The following is a 22018-nucleotide window of genomic DNA, read 5'->3' on the forward strand; positions in this document are numbered from 1 at the left end:
GAAAAAGGATCGCAAACCGGAACACTTACTTCCGGGTTTGCAGTGTTTGGGTTCCAAGTTGTTTGAGTACCAAGGTGCTTGAGAACCAAGGTAAAAGGTAAAGGGACCCCTGACCGTTAAGTCCAGTCGCGAACGACTCTGGGGTTGCGGCGCTCATCTCGCTTTATTGGCCGAGGGAGCCGGTGTACAACTTCCGGGTCATGTGGCCAGCATGACTAAGCTGCTTCTGGCGAACCAGAGCAGCACACAGAAATGCCGTTTACCTTCCCTCCGGAGCGGTACCTATTTATCTACTTGCACTTTGACGTGCTTTCGAACTGCTAGGTTGGCAGGAGCAGGGACTGAGCAACGGGAGCTCACCCCATCTCAGGGATTCGAACTGCCGACCTTCCAATCGGCAAGCCCTAGGCTTTGTGGTTTAGACCACAGAGCCACCCGCCACTGTATAAATATCAAATTTAACACATCAAATTTAAATAAGACAGCATCTTATTTAACCATGCCAGCTTCCAGCCATCCCCTTGCAGTGCCATTTTGCAAACTGCTTTGCTCCTGGTTCCTTTTCGGGGGCAGCTTGTGCCTGGCATTGACTTGTGCAGGGTTCACTGAGCAAACGCTTCCCCCTCGCCCCCCCTCCTCCAGCATCCAATATCCAATTTCAAGCCCTCCTGCAGCTGCCTGCTGCTTTTCACCCAGCAAAGTCAATCAGATGTCATTCCCGACCATTGCCTTGGTGACCACAGCAGCCTCCAGCGATACAGAGGGGCGACAGCATAGCCGCTCCATGTGCCAGGGAAACTTTTGCTTACTCAGCGGGTTGTGGGACGGAGAGGGGAAATGCTGTCTGGAATGGATAAGCGACTTCTCTGTTAAATTCCCGTGCTTGCCACAGACGCTAAAACTATAACAGCCAAGGCAGTTGCGAGAGCCTCTCCAATAACGTCTGCTTTCTTCTCCTCGCAGAGACCGACATGTCTCCTTTTCTCCGTATTGGATTGTCCAACTATGACAGCGGTCCCTATCTCCCTTCCCAAGGAGATGTGATCGATCCGTATTGCGCAGTGATAGTCAAGGAAGCAGTGGAGTCGGGTAAGTGCTTTATTCTTACGTTTGAGCATGCATGCGCTTAATAACAACAACAATATTTTATTTTATTTTTATATGCCGCCCATCTGACTGGGTTTCCCTAGCCACTCTGCGAGGCTTCCAGCAAAATATTGAAATGTCAAACCTTAAAAACATTCCCTGTACAGGGCTGCCTTCAGATGTCTTCTAAAAGTCATATGGCTGTTTATCTGCTTGACATCTGACAGGAGGGTGTTCCACAGGGTGGGTGCCACTACCGAGAAGGCCCTCTGCCTTTACCTTCACTTCTCACAGTGAGGGAACCGCCAGAAGACCTTCAGATCTGGACCTCGGTGTCCAGGCTGAACAATGGCCAATGGTCAGGGCTGGCCAACCTGTGAGGCAAGGTGAGGTGACAGCCTCAGGCGGCAGGATCCACAGGGACAGCAGATCCCAATGTAGATATTTGTGGGCCACCCACAAATATTGTTCTTGATCTTCACTCATCCTTCTTCCCTGGTGGGGAAGGGGGTGCCATTTTGTGGTTCGCCTCAGGTGCCAAAATGTCTTGGGCCAGCCCTACTAGGGGAGATGCAGCTTGAGTCTATCCAGAGTGAGTTTCAAATCACACATTAACATTGATTGATTGATTGATTGATTGATTGATTGATTGATTGTTGATCGATTGATAACATTTGTATACCCTGCTCTCCAGCCTAAAGCATTCCAGAGCGGCTTACATATACAGTAGTCAAAACAAGACAGCCCCTGCTTGCAGGTTTACAATCTAGAGAAGCACGACACAGAAGGGGAAAGGAACAAGGAGGGCAGAGGAAAATCAAAACTCAGACACCAATTTCTAAACAGTTGGTGTTCCTACAATGGCCGACTGGCACAGTTCAGGGGCAGGAGGGATCTGGTAGAGTGAGTTCTGCTTCCCAGCTCTCCCACTGCTGGAATGGCTGTCTCAGATGCGGGAGGGAGGCCTGATGCAGTCGGTATTTTATATGTTCTTGTCCATAGCTGTCAAGCGTCCCTTATTTGGCGGGACAGTCCCTTATCCCAGCGCCATGTCCCGCTGCTGTCCCTTATTGATGATGTCCCTTAAATAAGCTACTGAAGGTAATGGGGCCCTTTCTATGTCCAGCTGTCCTTTGTCAACAACAAATTGTTGCTGTTTTTTTGTGTTGAATATATGCTATATGGTAATTTATGGACCTAATAGGTATCTAAAGCCATTTGCACATAACAAAGTATGCATTTTATCAAAGCAATTGTTGAACTGAAATACAATTAAGAAGAAGTATATTAATAGTGAAATACAGGCGGGGCCCATTACTTACACCATAGGAGCATACACAACACAAACCACTGTTGCTGTATGTAGGTTTTATTTTACTTGTTTTTTATCTTATACAGTGGTACCTCTGGTTGCGAATGGGATCCATTCCGGAGGCCTGTTCGCAACATGAAAAGAACGCAACCCGCAGTGGTGCGTCTGCGCACACGCGAGTTGTGATTCGCCACTTCTGAGAATGCGCATGATGTCATTTTGGCTGTCTCAGATGAGTGAGGGAGGCCTGATGCAGTCTGTCTTTTATATGTTCTTGTCTGTCACGGTTTTATTTTCAAACCAAGATTCATATAGAATCATGGAATTCTAAGTTGGAAGGGACCACGAGGGTCCTCTAGTCCAACTCCCTGCAATACAGAGTTGTTGTTGTTGTTAAAAATGCCCACTGTGGGACTCGAACCCGCCTCTCATGCTCTACCGACTGAGCTAGCCTAGCTGTTGTTGTTATATTCCCATTAATTGTTATGTTGCCCATTCATTCATTCATTCATTCATTCATTTTATATCCTTCTCTTCCTCCCAAAGGAGTCCAGGAATGGCAAACGCAGCCATGATTATTTTCAAATATTCTAACAACAGTTTTACAAAATTGTCTCGGAGCTGCCGGAATCTGAGAGATGCCAGGAGCGGTGTCGTTCAGCCATAAAACAGGAATGATTTTAGATTCCTCCTCAAAGTCCATAACGAGGAAGACAGGTGTACCTCACCGGGGTGGGTGTTCCACAAATGGGGAGCCACCACAGAAAAGGCCCTGTCGCAGGTTGGTGACAACAGAGCAGCCTGCAGTTGGGTCAGAGAAAGAGCAGATAGAGACTACTTCATCCTTTCCCTCCTGTTCATCTCCCAGCTCCAAAATTGCCCTCCATCAGCTGCTTTTTTTACCCACAGGGAGAAAGATTCAATTGTCACATCTTTCCCCACAAAGTTTTCTACATGTTTGGGTACTATTTCTTTTCTTCTCTTCTTCTTTTTGTCTTATCTTACTCTGTACACTTGTAATTATGTATTTTTTTATCCTTCAATAAAATAAGAAGAGGTAAGGCAGCTTGCTCAGGCTAGATTCCCCCCCCCCTTTTTCCCCTTTTTGAGGGGGGGAAACAACTACAGTAAAAGGAAGGGATTAAGCATGGGAACATAGGAAATTGTCTTTCCTATGTCTCAGTATTGTCTGCACTGACTGGCAGCTTTCCTATTGTCTCAGTATTGTCTGCACTGACTGGCAGCTCTCCTGGATTTCAGACAGGGAGTCATCGCAAGCCCTGCCTAGGGCTTGAACCCTCAGCCTTCTGCATGCCTAGCAGATGTTCTGCCACTTAGCTATGACACTGGCCCTAATTTTCTCTAGCCAGCCTTCCTCTGTCCCACCCAACTTGCAGCCCTCCCAAGTGAATTTTGACTTTCTTTTCAAAAAGAAAAAGCAGAATAAATAATTTGTATTTTAAAGTGCTTAGTTTGGGCTAGTTTATTCTCACTGTTTTTATCATGCAGCAGTATTTAAGTGTCATGCGATTTTAAGGAACGATTTAGGACTTGGCCATTCCAGAACTCCTCAATATGAATGGAAAGCATCAGGAATCTACCTTATTTTGTAAGGCACTCCAGTTTCAGAACTGTGTAAAATAGGCCTTTATTCAAAACAGTGGCGCTAGGCAAAGAAAAGTACCTTTTAAAAGGAAAGAAAAAAGGTGCTATTGTAGTCCTTTAAAAAAAACAACAACACCCAAAGAATAATCTTGAGATCCAAGAGTGCCGGCAAGCTAAAAATAATCCCTCTTAATGCAGAAAAGCATTTAGTCTTGCACAGAAAGGTCAGGGAACTTAATACACACACACACATCCCATAATGTCTTGTTGGGGAAAGAGCCAGCAAACTAAGAAGCTTTATAGAATCATGTTGCTTTGATGGAGAGGCTGAAATTGCTAAAACGAACACCCTCAAAAGAAATGGCTCCTTCTCCGCCAATATTACTGCCCGTTAATTAAATACACTACAATCCACATAAGTCTCGAGGCAATTAATAGGATCTTATGAGATGTCTGGAAAACCCAGAGAGATATTGCTGCTTAGCCGACATTGGCTCAGCAGGTAAGACACAGCCACAGAACGTCAAGAAAAGTCCTTGGACCTGGGATAATTCATCAGCCTCTATGTCCATCATCTGTCCCAGTCTCTATGTCCATCAACTGTGCCTCCTCCACGTTAGGTCCAGAGGGTAGCAATGTGAGAACGGGGCCTTTTCTGCAGTGGCTCCCAGTTTGTGGAATACTCTTCCTCTTCAAATGGGTCTTTGGCTGATTAATATTCTACAGCCTTTAAAATGTGTCTTGCTTTTTTGTTTTAATCATTCACTAGCTTCAACCCTGTATTTTATTCTGTCTTGTTTTCACCCTGTATTTTATGCGACTTGTTTCAGCTCTGAAATCTTATGATGGTATATACATCTAATTAATAATAATAATCCAGGTCAAGCAAAAGTGTGAATGAGCCCCTATGTGATCTGATATTATTATTATTATTATTATTATTATTATTATTATTATTATTATTATTATTATTATTTCCTGCCCATCAGACTGGGTTTCCCCAGCCACTCTGAGTGGCTCCTGACAGAATAATAATAATAATAATGCAACAACATTAAAAACTTCCCTAGACAGGGCTGCCTTCAGATGTCTTCTAAAAGTCAGATAGTTGTTTAACAAAGCAAGCCTTCCATCTTCCTCAATGTTGCATGCATTTATGAGTTGAAATGGAGGAAATTCAGGGAGCAGGGCTGAACTTAAACTGCCTTGCAGATGATTCTGTTATTTTATTCGAACCTGCTGCCCACAAAGCAGCTTGCCCTGAAACAGGAGCCCGCAGGTGAGTAGGGCTGCTGTTGCCACTTCAGAAGAAAGGCTTTGATGAATCCTGATGAGTCGTGCAGAGGATGAACTCGCTGCCCTTTCAAAACTCCTTTTGACCAAACAGGCCATCTGGATACCTGCAGCCTTCAGCCACCTGCCCGCCTTGGTGACATTTGCTTTTTGGAAGGCTCTGGTGTGTCTTTGAACTCTGCAGAATGAAGAGCTTCAAAGTCAAGCCTCAGCCGTCCCTCCTCTAGTTACTTCCAGGATGGATTGCTGCAATGCGCTCTACATGGGGCTGCCTTTGAAGACTGTATGGAAGCTTCAATTAGTTTGGAAAGCAGCTGCTAAACTGCTAATAGGAGACCCAGGAGGTGGGATCATTTCACACCTGTTTGGAAAGAATGCATTGGTTTCTTGTCCGTTTCCAGGCTCAAAGTGCTGGTGCTTCCCTTTGGCATATGACCCAAATATTATTGATTGATTGATTGATTGATTGATTGATTGATTGCATGGCCATTTAAATGTGAGCATTCATAATTTAAATGCACAATAGAACATTCCCATTAAAACACGCACAGGGAATGCTTTTCAGCCCACTGGTCACATTCCCTTTTGGGGTGGTGAGTCTTCTTCTTCTGCTTCTTCTTCTTCTTCTTCTTCTTCTTCTTCTTCTTCTTCTTCTTCTTCTGTGATACCTCATAGCCAAGTGTCTTCCAAAAACACAGTTTTAACAGTGAGTCTGTAAGTGACTGTGGAGGCCAATTCTGGATCCACACGTCCTTCCACATTGGGGACATAGGTTTCCAGGCGGGAGTTGATCATGGTGAGGGTTTGCCAAACGCGCCTTCCAATCATCATCATCATCATCATCATCATCATCATCATCATCATCATATATTTATACCCCGCCCATCTGGCTGGGTTTCCCCAGCCACTCTGGGCAGCTTCCAACAAAGTATTAAAATACAGTAGTCTGTTAAACATTAAAAGCTTCCCTAAAGAGGGCTGCCTTCAGGTGTCTTCTAAAAGTCTGGTAATTGTTCTTCTCTTTGACATCTGACGGGGAGGGCGTTCCACAGGGCAGTTGCCACCACCAAGAAGGCCCTCTGCCTGGTTCCCTGTAACTTGGCTTCTCGCAGTGAGGGAACTGCCAGAAGACCCTCGGAGCTGGACCTCAGCATCCGGGCAGAATGATGGAGATGGAGACACTCCTTCAGGTATACTGGACCAAGGCCATTTAGGGCTTCAAAGGTCAGCACCAACACTTTGAATTGTGCTCGGAAACATACTGGGAGCCAATGTAGTCTTTCAAGACCAGTTTTATGTGGTCTCAGCAGCCGCTCGCAGTCACCAGTCTAGCTGCCACATTCTGGATTAGTTTCTCCCTTGTGTTCTGAGTTCGAGCGTCTTCAAAGCCCATGACGCCTTTGGTAAAGGCTGTTCTCCAACTGGAGCACTCGCAGGCCAGTGTTTCCCAGTTGTCGGTGTTTATACTACATTTGCCTTGAGAGAGTCTTTGAACCTCTTTTGTTGACCACCAGCATTACGCTTCCCATTTTTAAGTAGGGGCAGAGGGGAAAGTATTTGCTCTGGATGAGATGCAACTATTCAAATAAATCCTTTTGACCCTAGAAAACGGCCAATCCTACGTCCAGAAGAAGCCCACAATGTACCCACCTTGGAACAGCACTTTCGATGCTCACATCCACAGGGGGCGCGTAATGCACATCGTTGTGAAGGACAAGAGCGCCGAAATGGTCGCAGAAACGACGGTGGAACTCAATTTGGTTGCAGAGAAGTGCAAAAAGAAGAATGGGAAATCAGAAATTTGGGTAAGCGCCAGAGCCGTTGCTCACTTGCAGGGCCGGATTTAGGTTTGATGAGGCCCTCAGCTACTGAAGATAATGGGGCCCTTTCTATGTCCAGCTGTCCTTTGTCAACAACAAATTGTTACTGTTTTTTGTGTTGAATATAAGCTATATGGTAATTTATGGACCTAATAGGTAGCTAAAGCCCTTTGCACATGTTGCCATGTAACCAGTCCATGCAGAATGTAAGGTAAAGGGTAAAGGGAACCCTGACCATTAGGTCCAGTCGTGGACGACTCTGGGGTTGTGGCGCTCATCTCGCTTTATTGGCCAAGGGAGCTGGTGTACAGCTTCCGGGTCATGTGGCCAGCATGACTAAGCCGCTTCTGGCGAACCAGAGCAGCGCACAGAAACGCCGTTTACCTTCCCGCTGGAGCGGTACCTATTTATCTACTTGCACTTTGACGTGCTTTCAAACTGCTAGGTTGGCAGGAGCAGGGACCGAGCAACGGGAGCTCACCCTGTCGCAGGGATTCGAACCGCCGACCTTCTGATCAGCAAGCCCTAGGCTCTGTGGTTTAACCCACAGCGCCACCCGCGTCCCTTAGAGAGATGCTCTACCACTCAGCTAATTAATGGAGACTCATTTCCTTAAAAGCCATCTGCAGTCAATGGGAGTTGCCAGTTCCTGCAGAATTGAAACATTTGGTTTCAATAAGCCTGCCGTGAATTTGCTCAGTCTGAAGGACACTGTTGTAATAGACTTTGCTTAGATTTTTTTAAAAAAAATCCCCTTTGGGCAGGAAGAATAATTGGCAGTAATAAAACTGACTTGAGCTTGAATTCGTTCATGCCTTGCCAGGGATTTTTCTCCAAAAACGTAATGGAAAGCTTAATGAAGAAATGTAGAGAACTGTATAGATCATGATGCAACTGTCCTGGAAGCTTTTGAAATGCACTTGTGTAAAACATTATTGCTGGGGATGTAGTACAGTGGTACCTCGGGTTACATACGCTTCAGGTTACAGACTCCGCTAACCCAGAAATAGTGCTTCAGGTTAAGAACTTTGCTTCAGGATGAGAACAGAAATCGTGCTCCGGTAGCGCGGCAGCAGCAGGAGGCCCCATTAACTAAAGTGGTGCTTCAGGTTATCAACACTTTCAGGTTAAGTACGGACTTCCAGAACGAATTAAGTACTTAACCTGAGTTACCACTGTACTTCCGGGTCGCCGCGGGACGCAACATGAAAAGATTTAACCCGAAGCGTCTTTAACCCGAGGTATGACTGTATTTCTGTTAACCAGTGCCAAGTGTTCTCAACCTCCCTTCATAATAAATAAATAAATACTTTAATACATTATTTATTTATTTATTTATTTATTTATTTATTTATTTATTTATTGCTGTGGATCACAAGATGTTTGCAAGATCTTTCCATTATGGCTTTTCATGCGATGGTCACTCCATGGCTGTTTTGTCACTCACTCTTCCTTTTTAAACAAAAAAAAACAAAAGCTATTTTTAACTTGCCTTCCTTTATTTTATTTTATTTTTAGCTAGAACTGAAGCCACAAGGCAGAATGTTAATGAACGCAAGATACTTCCTGGAAACTACTGGCAAGTGATGGTCATATTATTGCTACGACATTTTCAGTTATTTTCGCTGCGGATTTCCCCACCCTGAAAGCTCAGGTTGGGACATGGTAATTTCAAAATGTACAAAATCCCAACGCAGAGCGATAAATACTTTTACATAAAGAAACACAGCAGAGCCTCAAAATATTGAAATTCTTAAACTGCTCAGGGACCAGTTCAATGGCTGGTGCAATTTTAATTGGCTATTATGGCAACATATTGGGATTTGTGACACCCAAAGGACTGATTCACACATGCGCGAGCGTCATTTGCTGTCTTTCATCACTCAGGACAAACCCTGGGCCACTTCTGGACTCCTTGTTTTCGGACGGAATTCAGTCACATCCTGGTGAATTTTAGTTTGTGCAATTGAAGATGGTTTGGTGCTTTCGTGTAACAAACCAGCTTCATGAGAAGGAAAGTGACTGGAAAATAGATTGGAAAGTATATTGCTTGCTGGATGCAAGGTAGTCTAACCTCCCTGCGAGCAAATCAGAACGAATGCACAATAAATAGCCAACATTTTCCAAAAACTCCCTACAAACTTTGTACGAGCAAATCGGGGTGGATTCTTGAGAAACAGTTAATGGGCAATTGTGTGTTCACTGTTTTTTTTTTTTTTAAACTACAGTAAATTGCAAGCTCAGCTGGTCCACTCCTGATTTGGATCTTGGGTAGCAGCAGCCTTGTCTTTTTGTTACAGTCCCAAATTGGAGTCACACACCCCACGCCCCTGCAATTTACATTTGGGCAGAAAGGTCCTGTTTTCCTCCCAATTCAAAGAGTGGGTGTAAAGAGCTTTAGCTTAGTAGCAGGACACATTTTTTCTGGTACAGTCCCCAATTTTGCCATCATTTCCTGCTTGTAGGATGGATGGCGGCTAACAGATTGAGGTTGAATCCTGACAAGACAGAAGTACTGTTTTTGGGGGACAGGAGGCGGGCAGGTGTGGAGGACTCCCTGATCCTGAGGGGGTGACTGTGCCCCTGAAGGACCAGGTGCGCAGCCTGGGAGTCATTTTGGACTCACAGCTGTCCATGGAGGCACAGGTCAAATCCGTGTCCAGGGCAGCTGTTTACCAGCTCCATCTGGTACGCAGGCTGAGACCCTACCTGCCCACAGACTGTCTCGCCAGAGTGGTGCATGCTCTAGTTATCTCTCGCTTGGACTACTGCAATGCGCTCTATGTGGGGCTACCTTTGAAGGTGACCCGGAAACTACAACTAATTCAGAACACGGCATCCAGACTGGTGACTGGGAGTGGCCTCTGAGACCATATAAGACCGGTCTTGAAAGACCTACATTGGCTCCCAGTACGTTTCCGAGCACAATTCAAAGTGCTGATGCTGACCTTTAAAGCCCTAAACAGCCTCGGTCCAGTATATCTGAAGGAGCGTCTCCATCCCCATCGTTCTACCCAGACACTGAGGTCCAGCACCGAGGGCCTTCTGGCAGTTCCCTCACTGCGAGAAGCCAAGTTACAGGGAGCCAGGCAGAGGGCCTTCTCGGTAGTGGCGCTCTCCCTGTGGAACACCCTCCCACCAGATGTCAAAGAGAACAACAACTACCAGACTTTTAGAAGACATCTGAAGGCAGCCCTGTTTAGGGAAGCTTTTAATGTTTGATGTATCACAGTATTTTAATATTTTTTTGGAAGCCGCCCAGAGTGGCTGGGGAAGCCCAGCCAGATGGGTGGGGTATAAATAATAAATTATTATTATTATTATTATTATTATTATTATTATTATTATTATTATTATTGTAGCATCTGGTTGGCTACTTTAAGAACAGAGTGCTGGACCAGACAAGCAATTGCCCTCATTCAGGAGGGCTCTTCCTATGCTTCTTTCATTTGGGGTAGGGGTCTTTACAGGAGATACCCGACATTTGATGAGAGCCAAAATTACAACCATGTTACTTCTGCTGGAGGGTACCACTTCAGGCTGCAAGAGGACCTTGTGTCAGTCCTCCCTGCACATCAAAATCTAACAGATCAAGGACAAATGTAGATGAGAACCCTGCTCCCTGACCTTCTAGTTTTCCAAAGACATGGAATCCCACCTCCCATGGGACAAGCATTCAGGCATATGACACCCCCACACCCCCATGCAGTCCACAAATATATGCACCAACCACTCACTTCTCTTGGTTGTGTGACTCAGCTCTCTGAGTTGTTTTAGGAAGTCTGCCCTGCTGTTTATTTTTAAAGCTGACGCCTTTTCGAGCTGATTTAAATATATGTTATTTTAGCTTCTAGGGGCAGACCGCAGGAATTCGTCATCAGAATAACCAAGCATCTCTCTCTTTCTCTCACCCAGATGATCCAGAGTTTATTGACTGTGAAAAGGAAGGGTTTTTCTCTCTGCACCAACGCAGAGGAGCCATCAAGCAAGCCAAGATCCACAATGTCAAGTGTCACGAGTTCACTGCTACCTTCTTCCCCCAGCCCACCTTCTGTTCCGTTTGCCACGAGTTCGTCTGGTATGATACATGGCTCCCCCCCCTTCCTTGATCTATTCCCATGGCAGTCTTCCCCCAACCTGATGCCCACCAGAAGTTTTTGGGACTACAACTCCCATCAGGCCCCAGTCTGAATGGGCCTGTGCCAGTTGTGCTTGCTGTGGCTGATGGGAATTGTAGTCCAAAACATCTGTAGAGCGCCAGTGTGAGGAAGGTTGTCTAGTGGGGAAGGGGCAACCTGCTGCTTCTCTGATGGAGAGGGAGGGGTTTGGAAGAGAGATCTCTTACTCTCTCGCAGCAAAATTATGCACAATGGCAATTGCTCCAAACACATTAAAACTTGGTTAAATTTGCATCTGCCCTCATCTACCTTAAACAAATGTTCCCTATGAAAATACTAAATCTTGCAAATTAAGTGGATGTTTTACTTAGTGTTTCCAGACATTACAGCAAAGTAGTCTCCATCAATTGGCAGTAAGACGGATATGAAAAGGGGTTTCAAATGACTTAAAAAGAAAAGCACTTGCTTTCATTTTTTTAAAAAAGATCATACAGTCTTTGAGTTGGCAAAGATGCAAGCTTTAAAATCTCCATTTTGGAGAGATTCAGTTCACTTGCAGGAACTACTGAGCTGGGAGCCAAAGCCACATGGCTCCTTCTTTGCTTGTACCAGGAAGCACAAAGGGAAAAAGACTGAGAAGCAGAGTGCGGGTGGGGGGTGGGGAGAGCAGAGGCTGCTGAGTGCCTGCTTAGCCACACCCACTCTGGTAACGAACTCATGGCTCAGGTTAACCCTTTCATGCATGCAATTGTGAGTTAGTAACTATATATATGGGACACGGGTGGCGCTGTGGGTTAAACCACAGAGCCTAGATCTTGCTGATCAGAAGGTCAGCGGTTTGAATCCCCGTGACGGGGTGAGCTCCCGTTGCTCGGTCCCTGCTCCTGCCAACCTAGCAGTTCGAAAGCATGTCAAAGTGCAAGTAGATAAATAGGTACCACTCCGGCGGGAAGGTAAACGATGTTTCCGTGCGCTGCTCTGGTTCGCCAGAAGTGGCTTAGACATGCTGGCCACATGACCCGGAAGCTGTATGCCGGCTCCCTCAGCCAATAAAGCGAGATGAGCACCGCAACCCCAGAGTCGGCCATGACTGGACCTAATGGTCAGGGGTCCCTTTACCCTTAACTGTATATACTACAACAGAACCCTCTTACTGGAAGGGCCACTGCGAACCATTCCTCAATGTGAATTCAAAATCCTACCCAGCCCCCTATATGCAAATGATGCAACCTCAAATAGCTGTTGGAGGCAAACAACACCTATGAATTTAACATGTGTTTTAAAAAATTTGAATAGCATCCGCTGCAGGGGGATTTCCTCCCCTTTGGGCCCAAAGGAGGATTGATGAGAGAAAGAGAGAGAGAGCGCAAAAATCACCTTAAAAGGAGGGATTTTCCTCAGGACCATAGCAGAAGAGAAAAGGGCTAAATTTCTACTCCACACTGGCTTTGATTCTCTCCCCCAACAGATTATCTTTGCATTTTTTTTAAAAAAAACTTGCATGTTCTAAATGCAAAGACATATTTAATGTCCTGCCTCTACCTTGAACATATTGCTATCGTACTAATAGTGGCTTCAGTTTTCTCCAGTCCTTATCCAGCTGATACCACTTATTTGAGAAATTTGACCATCCCACAAATTCAGAAAGACATTTACGCAAGCTAAATTCCATGTCTTGCCACCTGCACTGTTGGAAGGCAGACACAGAAAGATTCCTCGTGGCAAGAGGGTCTGCCCATGTAAGAGCGGTCAAATTGAAACTGCGGGCCATGTTCTATTCCATTGTAGATTTTATACAGAACTCAGAGCCTCTATCGTAACCCTTCTTGTATGCAAAGTACCAGGGAAGACAGAGAAACATTATTTAAATGACCTCTTGTCCAACCAGAATCCAGATGTCACTAGAAATGTACAGCAGCTAGATTTTGTGCAATAGCCACAAGTCAACGAAAGCAAAAGATTACACAGTGGCACAAACAGTCATAAATCATTGCAGCTTATAGTGAAATCTTCTTGTTCTTTTATTTCTTAAATGGAGTTCTTAAGTCTTTTTAATTAGTATATTGATTGTTAAATTCCACTCTGATTGTTTTTGTCGTTTTTGTAAAGAACTATGCAGGAATTCTGGTTTTAGTATGCTGGCTATTTGGCCGTAATAATAAACATTAATTCACTTGAGTGAGGAGCCTAGCCCTTCTGGGCCCAGATCCCAACACACAGCATTTATTTTGTTTTAAAGTCATTCTTCTCAAATATATATGATGAACGTTATCCTTACTCCAGATTCTCTCCTTTCTGTGTTTCAGGGGTCTTAACAAGCAAGGTTACCAGTGCAGACGTAAGAAACTTTTAGCATATCGCGTTATTTACAACTGCCAAAATAGAAACTGCAGTGTTTCTTGCGTGCCGCCCTGAGGAAAACCGAGAATGCTTAAAAAAATATATAGCAAGCCAGCCGTGGAAACAAAGAGCGCATGTGTAAATGTGACCTACAAGAGCCATGTCACCTCTCACAGACTACAGTAGGAATTAATGACAACATTCTCTATTGGTCTACTCTGAAGTAAGGCAAATTGAGATCAGTGGGACTTACGCCCAGGTCAGAAAGCATAGGGTTACAGCTGAAAAGTGCCTAATTTCTGGCTGGCTTGCGGGTCAACACACTCCCATTTCAGTCCAAACCTATGCTGGATCTCTCCTGTAATTTCTTATGAAATTCTGCATTTTGATGTGTTTTCCCACGAACCAGCTTCAGTCGGAATTGAGACAAAGAACAGTCTGGGCATGCTTTAAGCCACAAAGCCTGTTTTTTGTTAAATGCAATCCTAAAAGACAGTGGGGAGCAGGTAGAAGCTGCCTGCAGGTATATTCCGTCCGTGCAGCAGATTCTAGTTGAGTCTCCAAGTCTTTTAGGGATTTCACCTTTTCCTTAGGGTCTCCAGGAAAAGTGCAAAATCGCCAAGTGATAAGCCAAAATCGAGGGGATACGCCACTTTCCCATTGACTCTGGAACTTTTGCAAATTGCTCCACCCAGTCAGGAAGCAGTCCTATGCTGGCTTATTCCATGTCCTCTCTTTAAGACTGTACATTAGCTCCCAGTACGTTTCTGAGCACAATTCTAAGTGTTGGTGCTGACATTTAAAGCCCTAAACGGCCTTGGTCCTGTATACCTGAAGGAGCATCTCCACCCGCATCGTTCTGCCCAGACACTGAGGTCCAGCTCCAAGGGCCTTCTGGCGGTTCCCTCCCTGCGAGAAGTGAGGTTACAGGGAACCAGGCAAAGGGCCTTCTCGGTAGTGGCACCCGCCCTGTGCAAACGCCTTCCCTTCAGATGGCATTTTAAAAGACATCTGAAGGCATCCCTTTATTGTGAAGTTTTTAATGTTTGATGTTTTATCGTATTTTAAATATTCTGTTTCCCCAGAGTGGCTGGGGAAACCCAGCCAGATGGGCGGGGTAGAAATAAATTATTATTATTATTATTATTATTATTATTATTATTATTATTATTATTATTATTTCTAATGTCCAATACCGTGTTTGCAATATTTCTCATACTGCTTGTGGCTGGCTTTAAAAGGGAATTAAACAAACCCATGAAGGATTAGGCTATAACAGGGGTACACAACCTAAGGCCTGTGGGCCGGATGTGGCCCAATCGCCTTCTCAATCCGGCCCGCGGACGGTCCAGGAATTGGTGTGTTTTTACATGAGTAGAATGTGTCCTTTTATTTAAAATGCATCTCTGGGTTATTTGTGGGGCCTGCCTGGTGTTTTTATATGAGTAGAATGTGTGCTTATATTTAAAATGCATCTCTTACTTCTTGTGGCCCTTCAGCAATGCTTTATATGGTTTGTTTTCCCTTCCCAGAATGCAATGCTGCCATTCACAAGAAGTGCATTGACAAAGTAATAGCAAAGTGTACGGGGTCAGCCATCAACAGCAGAGAAACCATGGTATGTATCTGAATGAAGTTCCTTTTTGTGAATCAGCTGAAGGTGGCCTGTATCTGAATGAAACTTCTTGCGAATCGGTTGAGGGCGGTGTGTATCCGAATGAAGGTTTATTTGTGAATCAGTTGAGGATGGTTAAAACACACCAGTTGCCAAGAGTTTGAAAACACTACACAGTCACACAAGGTGTAAACATGGCGTCCGCGGGGAATTTAAGCGAATCCCATATGCATGGTGCAGGTTTCGCCCCCCCTCAAAAAAAAATCTTAACGTCTTTGGGTGTCTGTCAGGAATTTTACTTTTTGAACCCTACACAAGGGAAAGGAACAGCTCCAGAATTTTTGCTGCCTGGGGCAGATTAGAAAATGGGGTCCCCTGTTGCAGCCCAAGTGTATCGTCCCTAAGGCCAGCAAACTTGCTTTGGCAGCAGAGACAGAAAATCCCACCAGCATCTCCCGGCAGCACTAAGAAATGCAATGCTAATAACTGCAACAATTTGCTATACTTTTATGACATCCAAAATCGACTGCCTGGTGCTGTTGCCTCACTCTGCCTAACAATAGAGCCGGCACTGATGCCACAGCTGAATGGGGCCTGAACTCACCTATCCTGACCTATGTTCTGTTGGCTCTCATGACGCCATTGTCTCCGTGAGTTGCCTTGGGCAAGATGTCGTCTTTCCTCTCCTACTCCAAAATGGCCTACTTCGCAGGCAAGATGGATAAAATATTGGTAGAGAGAGGGAACCTCCAGATGTTGCTGGACAGCAGTTCTCATTTCCCTGACGATTTGCCATGTTGGCTGGGGCTGATAGGAGCTGGAGTCTAACCACATCTGGATGTCCATAGCTTTCTCATCCCTGGTCTATTGTGAATGTTAAGTTGTGGGTGAACATATCAGACGACACAGCGATTCTTCAAACAGCTCTTGTTTATTCACAGGCCAGAAAAGAACTGAACTGAAGGGTTCAGTCAGCCTGCTTATATAGAGCTCAACTACAACGTAACTGTAACAATTTTCTAAAACTATCCAATCACTGAACGTCACTTTCGATCCCTTATTTGCATAACTATCTGCAGTATCCCCCTGCTGGCCCAGGGTGAGAACTTCAGTACATAACCGTGAAAGTGAGGGACAACATTTGATTACAGTCACTGCAGAACCCATGAAATTGTTTATAATTCCTTGTTCAATTCATTTGCTCTGGAACTGTTTGTATTTGCAAAAGAGGAACTGTTTAAAGGCTTGAACCCCTTCAGTTTTGTATGTATTTGCAACACCAGAAGCAGGCCATGTGTGTCCTCTGACCTCGTCTTCTCTCTCTCTCTTGCAGTTCCACAAAGAGAGGTTTAAGATTGACATGCCCCACCGATTTAAGGTCTACAATTACAAAAGCCCAACGTTCTGTGATCACTGCGGCACTTTGCTCTGGGGTCTGGCGCGGCAGGGTTTGAAATGTGATGGTAAGTCCAGGGACTCAGCTATAGAGCTAAAATGTAACATGAATAGAACGCAACCCGTCTGTGCACGCACGGGTTGCGATTCACCGCTTCTACACATGCGCGTGACGTCATTTTGCGCTTCTGTGCATGCGCGAGCGGCGAAACCCGGAAGTAACCCTTTCCAGTACTTCCAGGTTGCCGCGGGACGCAAACTGAAAAAACCGTATCATGAAGCAAATGTAACATGAGGCACGACTGTATTATTATTATTATGAGGAATGGTTGAAGGAGCTGAGTTTGTTTAGCCCGGAAAAGAGGAGACTGAGAGGAGATAGCATAGCAATCTTCAAATATCTCAAGGGCTGTCACATGGAAGAGGGAGCATGCTTGTTTTCTCCTGCTCTGGGGGGTAGGACTCAAACCAATGGCTTCAAGAATCTCAAGGAGATTCTGACTAAAGAACAGGAATAATGTTATGAGGGTAAGAGCTGTTTGACAGTGGAAGAGACTCCCTTGGGAGGTTGTGGAACCTCATCCCTTGGAGGTTTCTGAGCAGAGGTTCGATGGCCAATTGTCCTGGGTGCTTTAGTTGAGTTTCCTGCATTGCAAGAGGTTGGACCAGATGATGCTCACAGTCCCTTCCAACTCTACAATTCTAAGATTCCATGACAGATTTTCCACCCCAGTTTGTAACAGAAGGGGAAACAGCAGAGGGAGATAGAAGGAGGTAGGAATCATTCTTCTCAGAGTTGAGCCTGCTTTCCTGGTTGCCACTTCTCAGATGAGAGACCTACAGAGAACGTTAGGTAAAGGCTGGCAGCAGGATCAGGTCATTGATAACTACAGTTATCATGAATCATAGTTTAACTGTGTGCTGGATGAAAAAGAAAGAGCTGTTTGACTGTGGAACAGTGTGCTGGGCCCGGGGTTAACCCATGAAATGCGGTCCAGGACCGGTCCAGAATCCGAAAGTTCTGCTAGGAGCCTGACAGGGCCAAAGCAGGACACGAGGCAGGATACCAGGCAAGGACAGGAGCAGGATCTGGCATACAGCAGTGTTGCTCCCGCAACCCGGGGCTAGGTCCAACAGCCTTTTATCTTTGTCAGGGTAGCGGCTGGTCCTGATCCCCCGGCGACTCACCTCCCTGTTTCGCCCGAAGGTGAGCACTCCTCCTGCGAGTACTCAGGTCTCTCCTTCTCTCAGACCTCAGTCTCTGCAGCTCTGGAGACGTCTGTGGGTTACTAGACCCAGGGGCCACCTCAGCCTCCCCTGACCAAACCGGTAGTGGAGCAGCTGTAAGTGATGGCCCAGCTGAAGGCAAGGAGGTAATCCCTGCATCTGGAGCCAGGGCAGGCTCAGGCCCCTGACTCGGCCCAGCTGGTGCTTGTTGCAGGGGAACCTGTGCAGACTGGGACTCTTCAGGATAATGCCTCAGACTTGGTTCAGGTGATGCCTGAGGCAAAGGATCCAGTGCAGACTGAGTCTCCTCTGGTTCCGAGTCTGAGCCCTCTGGATTCTCTTAACGTTGCCAGAACCTCACCTGCTGACTCCATCCCTTCCTTGCAGCCTGTGCCATGAACGTCCACCACAAGTGCCAAGCCAAAGTGGCAAACCTCTGCGGCATCAACCAGAAGCTCATGGCGGAAGCGCTGCAACTGATCGAGAGCCGGCAGCAGGTGGGCAAGCGGCGGTGTTCTTTGGCTCCTCTGGGGCAAAAGGCACAGAGGGCTTATGTATATTTCTTTGTGCTTGCCACCTCTACAAAAGAGGATGTCCCATTCTCCCTGTGAATTTATTTTAGTTGGTCTGAAGTATCAGATGAAATGGGGGCTGGATTCCTCCCTTGCCCCTGCCGTCCAACTTTAGCAGGTGGATGGGGCTGCCCCGCCTGTCCATCATCTGACGCCAACCTCATTATGACATCGGGTGACAACTTCAAAGCGGGCCCCTTTGCTGTGGGTGCCAATCAGCTCATCGGTGCCAGGAGAAACTTCAAAGGGCTTTGCTTCTGGTAACAATCAGCTGACGGTTGGTGACAACAAGCCATTTGAAGTCCATTTGCAAGCGATCCAAAGAGATGATTTGGAGATTGCTGGCAGTACCGATCAGGACACAAAGACGTCCGTTGACTAGGGCGCTCTTGATGGTCCTGCTTGCAGTATTCTCCAAGTTTCTGGTTACCACGATGGAGACTCTGCCCTACCTTCACCATCAGAGGCAGCAACAGTCTACTAGCTGTTGGAAGCCACAAGAGTGGCTGTTGTGCTCATGTTCTGCTTGTTTCCCATGGGCATCTAGTGGGCTAGTGTGAGAATAGGATGCTGGAATAGAGGGGCCATTTACCTGATCCTGTAGGCTCTTATTATTATTATTATTTTACAGCTGGCACCTTCAAAGTGAAATGAAATGAAATACTTTATTGCCACATGTACAACTTGTATACAGTGAGATTACATGAGCACCCCCCACTCAGCTCTCTTAGTCTTAATTCCCCTCGTTTACTGACGCACACCCACCAAACCCAAAAGTCAGTTGCCCTGTTGTTATCTTTTCATTCAGCAGCCTAACAGCCCACGGATAGAAGCTGTTCTTTACCCTGTTGGTGTGACTAATCGTGCTTCTATATCTTCTGCCCGAGGGCAAGAGATCAAGAAAGTGCCGACCAGGTCATCTTTCCCTCGTTGGGCAAAAACTCATCTTCTCCCCACAGCCAGCCCAACTCTTTGACAAGTTGCTAAGAAGTGTGTTTGTTTCTGTGTGTGACCTGCATTCTGGTTGTAGGGTGTTTTCCGTGGTTGTAGGGTGTCATCTATGGACAAACTCCATCGATTGTTATTTTTTTTAGTTTCCAATCTTGTGCCCCATACTAGATCCCACACTTGCACAGTGTCCAGCAAGCATGCTACGTGATTCATTCCTTTACTCCTTTTTACCATGAGGCAGGCTAGAAGCTTGCGGGAGTCAGAGAAGATCTTGAGAGAAGGACCTGTGGAAATTGTCTTCCCTGGCAAAGACCCGACGCCCGCTGCTCCTCCCGTGCCAGCACCTCCAGCAGGGAAAAAAGGTTCTGTATTTTATCATTTGAGTAAAGGTAAAGGGACCCCTGACCATTAGGTCCAGTCTTGGCTGACTCTGGGTTGCGGTGCTCATCTCGCTTTATTAACCGAGGGAGCCGGCGTACAGCTTCCGGGTCATGTGGCCAGCATGACTAAGCCGCTTCTGGCGAACCAGAGCAGCACATGGAAAGACCGTTTACCTTCCCGCCGGAGTGGTACCTATTTATCTACTTGCACTTTGATGTGCTTTCGCACTGCTAGGTTGGCAGGAGCAGGGACCGAGCAACGGGAGCTCACCCCGTCGTGGGGATTCGAACCACCGACCTTCTGATCGGCAAGCCCTAGGCTCTGTGGTTTAACCCATAGCGCCACCCGCGTCTCAGTTATCGTTTGAGTAGCCGCCTTATTTAGCAGTCTCCTTGGTCTATATATATGCTTCTGGCTTTAAACATTTACCTGCCAAATATTGAGAAAGGAGATAAAACAGGGACCTATACAAGACAAGGCCTGCAGTCAGTGGAAAGGATGACCTCAGAAGGTGATGGATTCTCCCTCACTGGAGACTTTTAGCAAAGGTTGGATGGCCACCAATCAAGGATTCTTGAACTGATATTCCCTTTATTTCAGGGGCAGGACTAGATGACCCTGAGGGACCCCTCCAACTCTATGACTCCTGCACAGAGTGGAACGTGAATAACAATATTAATCTAAGGGCGATTCATTATTCCCAAGCTCCACTGAAAACAATGAATCACCCTTAGATTAATATTGTTATTCATGTTCCACCTTTCCTCCAAGGTGTTCAAGATCGTGGACACGGTTTTTCCCCTCCCCCTTTTATCTTCACAACAATATTTGTCAAAATTACAAATACCCAAATACAGATGGTCATTTACCCTCGCTAGATTCAACGTGCTGCCATCTGCCTTTTTGCAGGGCAGATTCGAGGGTAAACCATACGTGGAACGAGGCTGCCCCTGCAGCTTGATGGAGGTAGAAACTGTCTCTCATGTCTTGTTACGCTGCCGTTTCTACGGGGATATACGCTCGGTATTTATCACTCCTGTTATACAGAAATCTCCAAATGGCTCCGAACTTCAATGTCTAAAACTCCTGGTAGAGGACAAGAATCTAGAGATTACGCTAAGGGTGGCCAAATTCTGTGCAACTGCCATAAAACTTAGGGAAGAAGCTGTGCTACCAAAATGACTAAGGTTTTAAATAATAATTTTAGGTTATCTTTTAGTGATCAAGATTTAATACATGTATTTTTTAACAGCCGCTATATCTGAATTGTCTCTGTTATACCCAATTGCAATTCAATGTATTCCTGTTGTGTTTTATGATTTTCCTGACCTGGAACTGGTCTGTGACCGTAATAAGGTAAAGGTAAAGGGGCCCCTGACCATTAGGTCCAGTTGTGGCCGACTCTGGGGTTGCGGTGCTCATCTCGCTTTATTGGCCAAGGGAGCCAGCGTACAGCTTCCGGGTCATGTGGCCAGCCTGACTAAGCCGCTTCTGGCAAACCAGAGCAGTGCACGGAAACGCCGTTTACCTTCCCGCAGGAGCTGTGCCTATTTATCTACTTGCGCTACCTATTTATCTACTTTGACGTGCTTTCGAACTGCTAGGTTGGCAGGAGCAGGGACCGAGCAACGGGAGCTCACCCCGTCACGGGGATTCGAACCGCCGACCTTCTGATCGGCAAGTCCTAGGCTCTGTGGTTTAACCCACAGCGCCACCTGTGTCCGTAATAATAAAATTCTATTCTTCACAACAACCTTGTGAAGTGGGTTAGGCTGAGAGACAGTCCCCATCCCACAGCCACCCAAGACTGTGTCCCAGAAACACAGACGAGAGAGTTTCAGGTGGCTTAAGCCAGCCAGCCCAGCTGCATCTGTCCCAGGTTACACTTCGCCACAAATTGGGTCGTTGGGTGGGAGAGAGGTGCAGTGGGGTGCACTCCCACAAGCAGTTAAGTCTCGTCAGCGCAATGGGAGAGCTCTTTCAGTTAACGCAACTCCACTGGGTTCCATTGCAGAGCCTCAGGGAGTTTCCTGGGAATCCCCTGCAGAAGACGTCCCCGGTCCCGATTCCCCGGTGGAACTGGAACCAAGGAAAGACCTCCCTGCTCAGCTGCCGAAGTTTACCATAGATGATTTTGTTTTGCACAAAATGTTGGGGAAAGGAAGCTTTGGCAAGGTAAGGAGCAAAAGCGAGAGCAGGAGACACAATGTACTGTTGGTGTTTTTCACAAAAACAAAGCCCTACTTGAATTAAATACAAAATACCACATGCAATTTATGGATTACTGTACAGTGGACGCTCTG

General features: G+C 46.1%; 1 protein-coding gene and 1 long non-coding RNA gene across 3 annotated transcripts in view; both read left to right on the forward strand.

Moving 5' to 3' along the window:
• LOC128422761 (uncharacterized) overlaps positions 1-22018 on the forward strand; it is a 217364-nt gene that overhangs the window by 16662 nt on the left and 178684 nt on the right. The gene's annotated exons all lie outside the window — the stretch shown is intronic.
• Positions 1-22018, forward strand: part of PRKCQ (protein kinase C theta) — a 59295-nt gene that overhangs the window by 12881 nt on the left and 24396 nt on the right. Inside the window, exons 2-11 of the mRNA XM_053407182.1 lie at positions 960-1089; positions 6902-7101; positions 8635-8695; positions 11032-11194; positions 13541-13572; positions 15107-15192; positions 16523-16652; positions 18199-18308; positions 19576-19696; positions 21730-21890. Of these exons, the coding sequence (XP_053263157.1) occupies positions 972-1089; positions 6902-7101; positions 8635-8695; positions 11032-11194; positions 13541-13572; positions 15107-15192; positions 16523-16652; positions 18199-18308; positions 19576-19696; positions 21730-21890 (1182 nt within the window). The 5' untranslated portion in view covers positions 960-971. The remainder of the gene's footprint in view (positions 1-959; positions 1090-6901; positions 7102-8634; positions 8696-11031; positions 11195-13540; positions 13573-15106; positions 15193-16522; positions 16653-18198; positions 18309-19575; positions 19697-21729; positions 21891-22018) is intronic.

The sequence above is a fragment of the Podarcis raffonei genome, chromosome 10 (genome assembly GCF_027172205.1).
Source record: "Podarcis raffonei isolate rPodRaf1 chromosome 10, rPodRaf1.pri, whole genome shotgun sequence".
Lineage (NCBI taxonomy): Eukaryota > Metazoa > Chordata > Lepidosauria > Squamata > Lacertidae > Podarcis > Podarcis raffonei.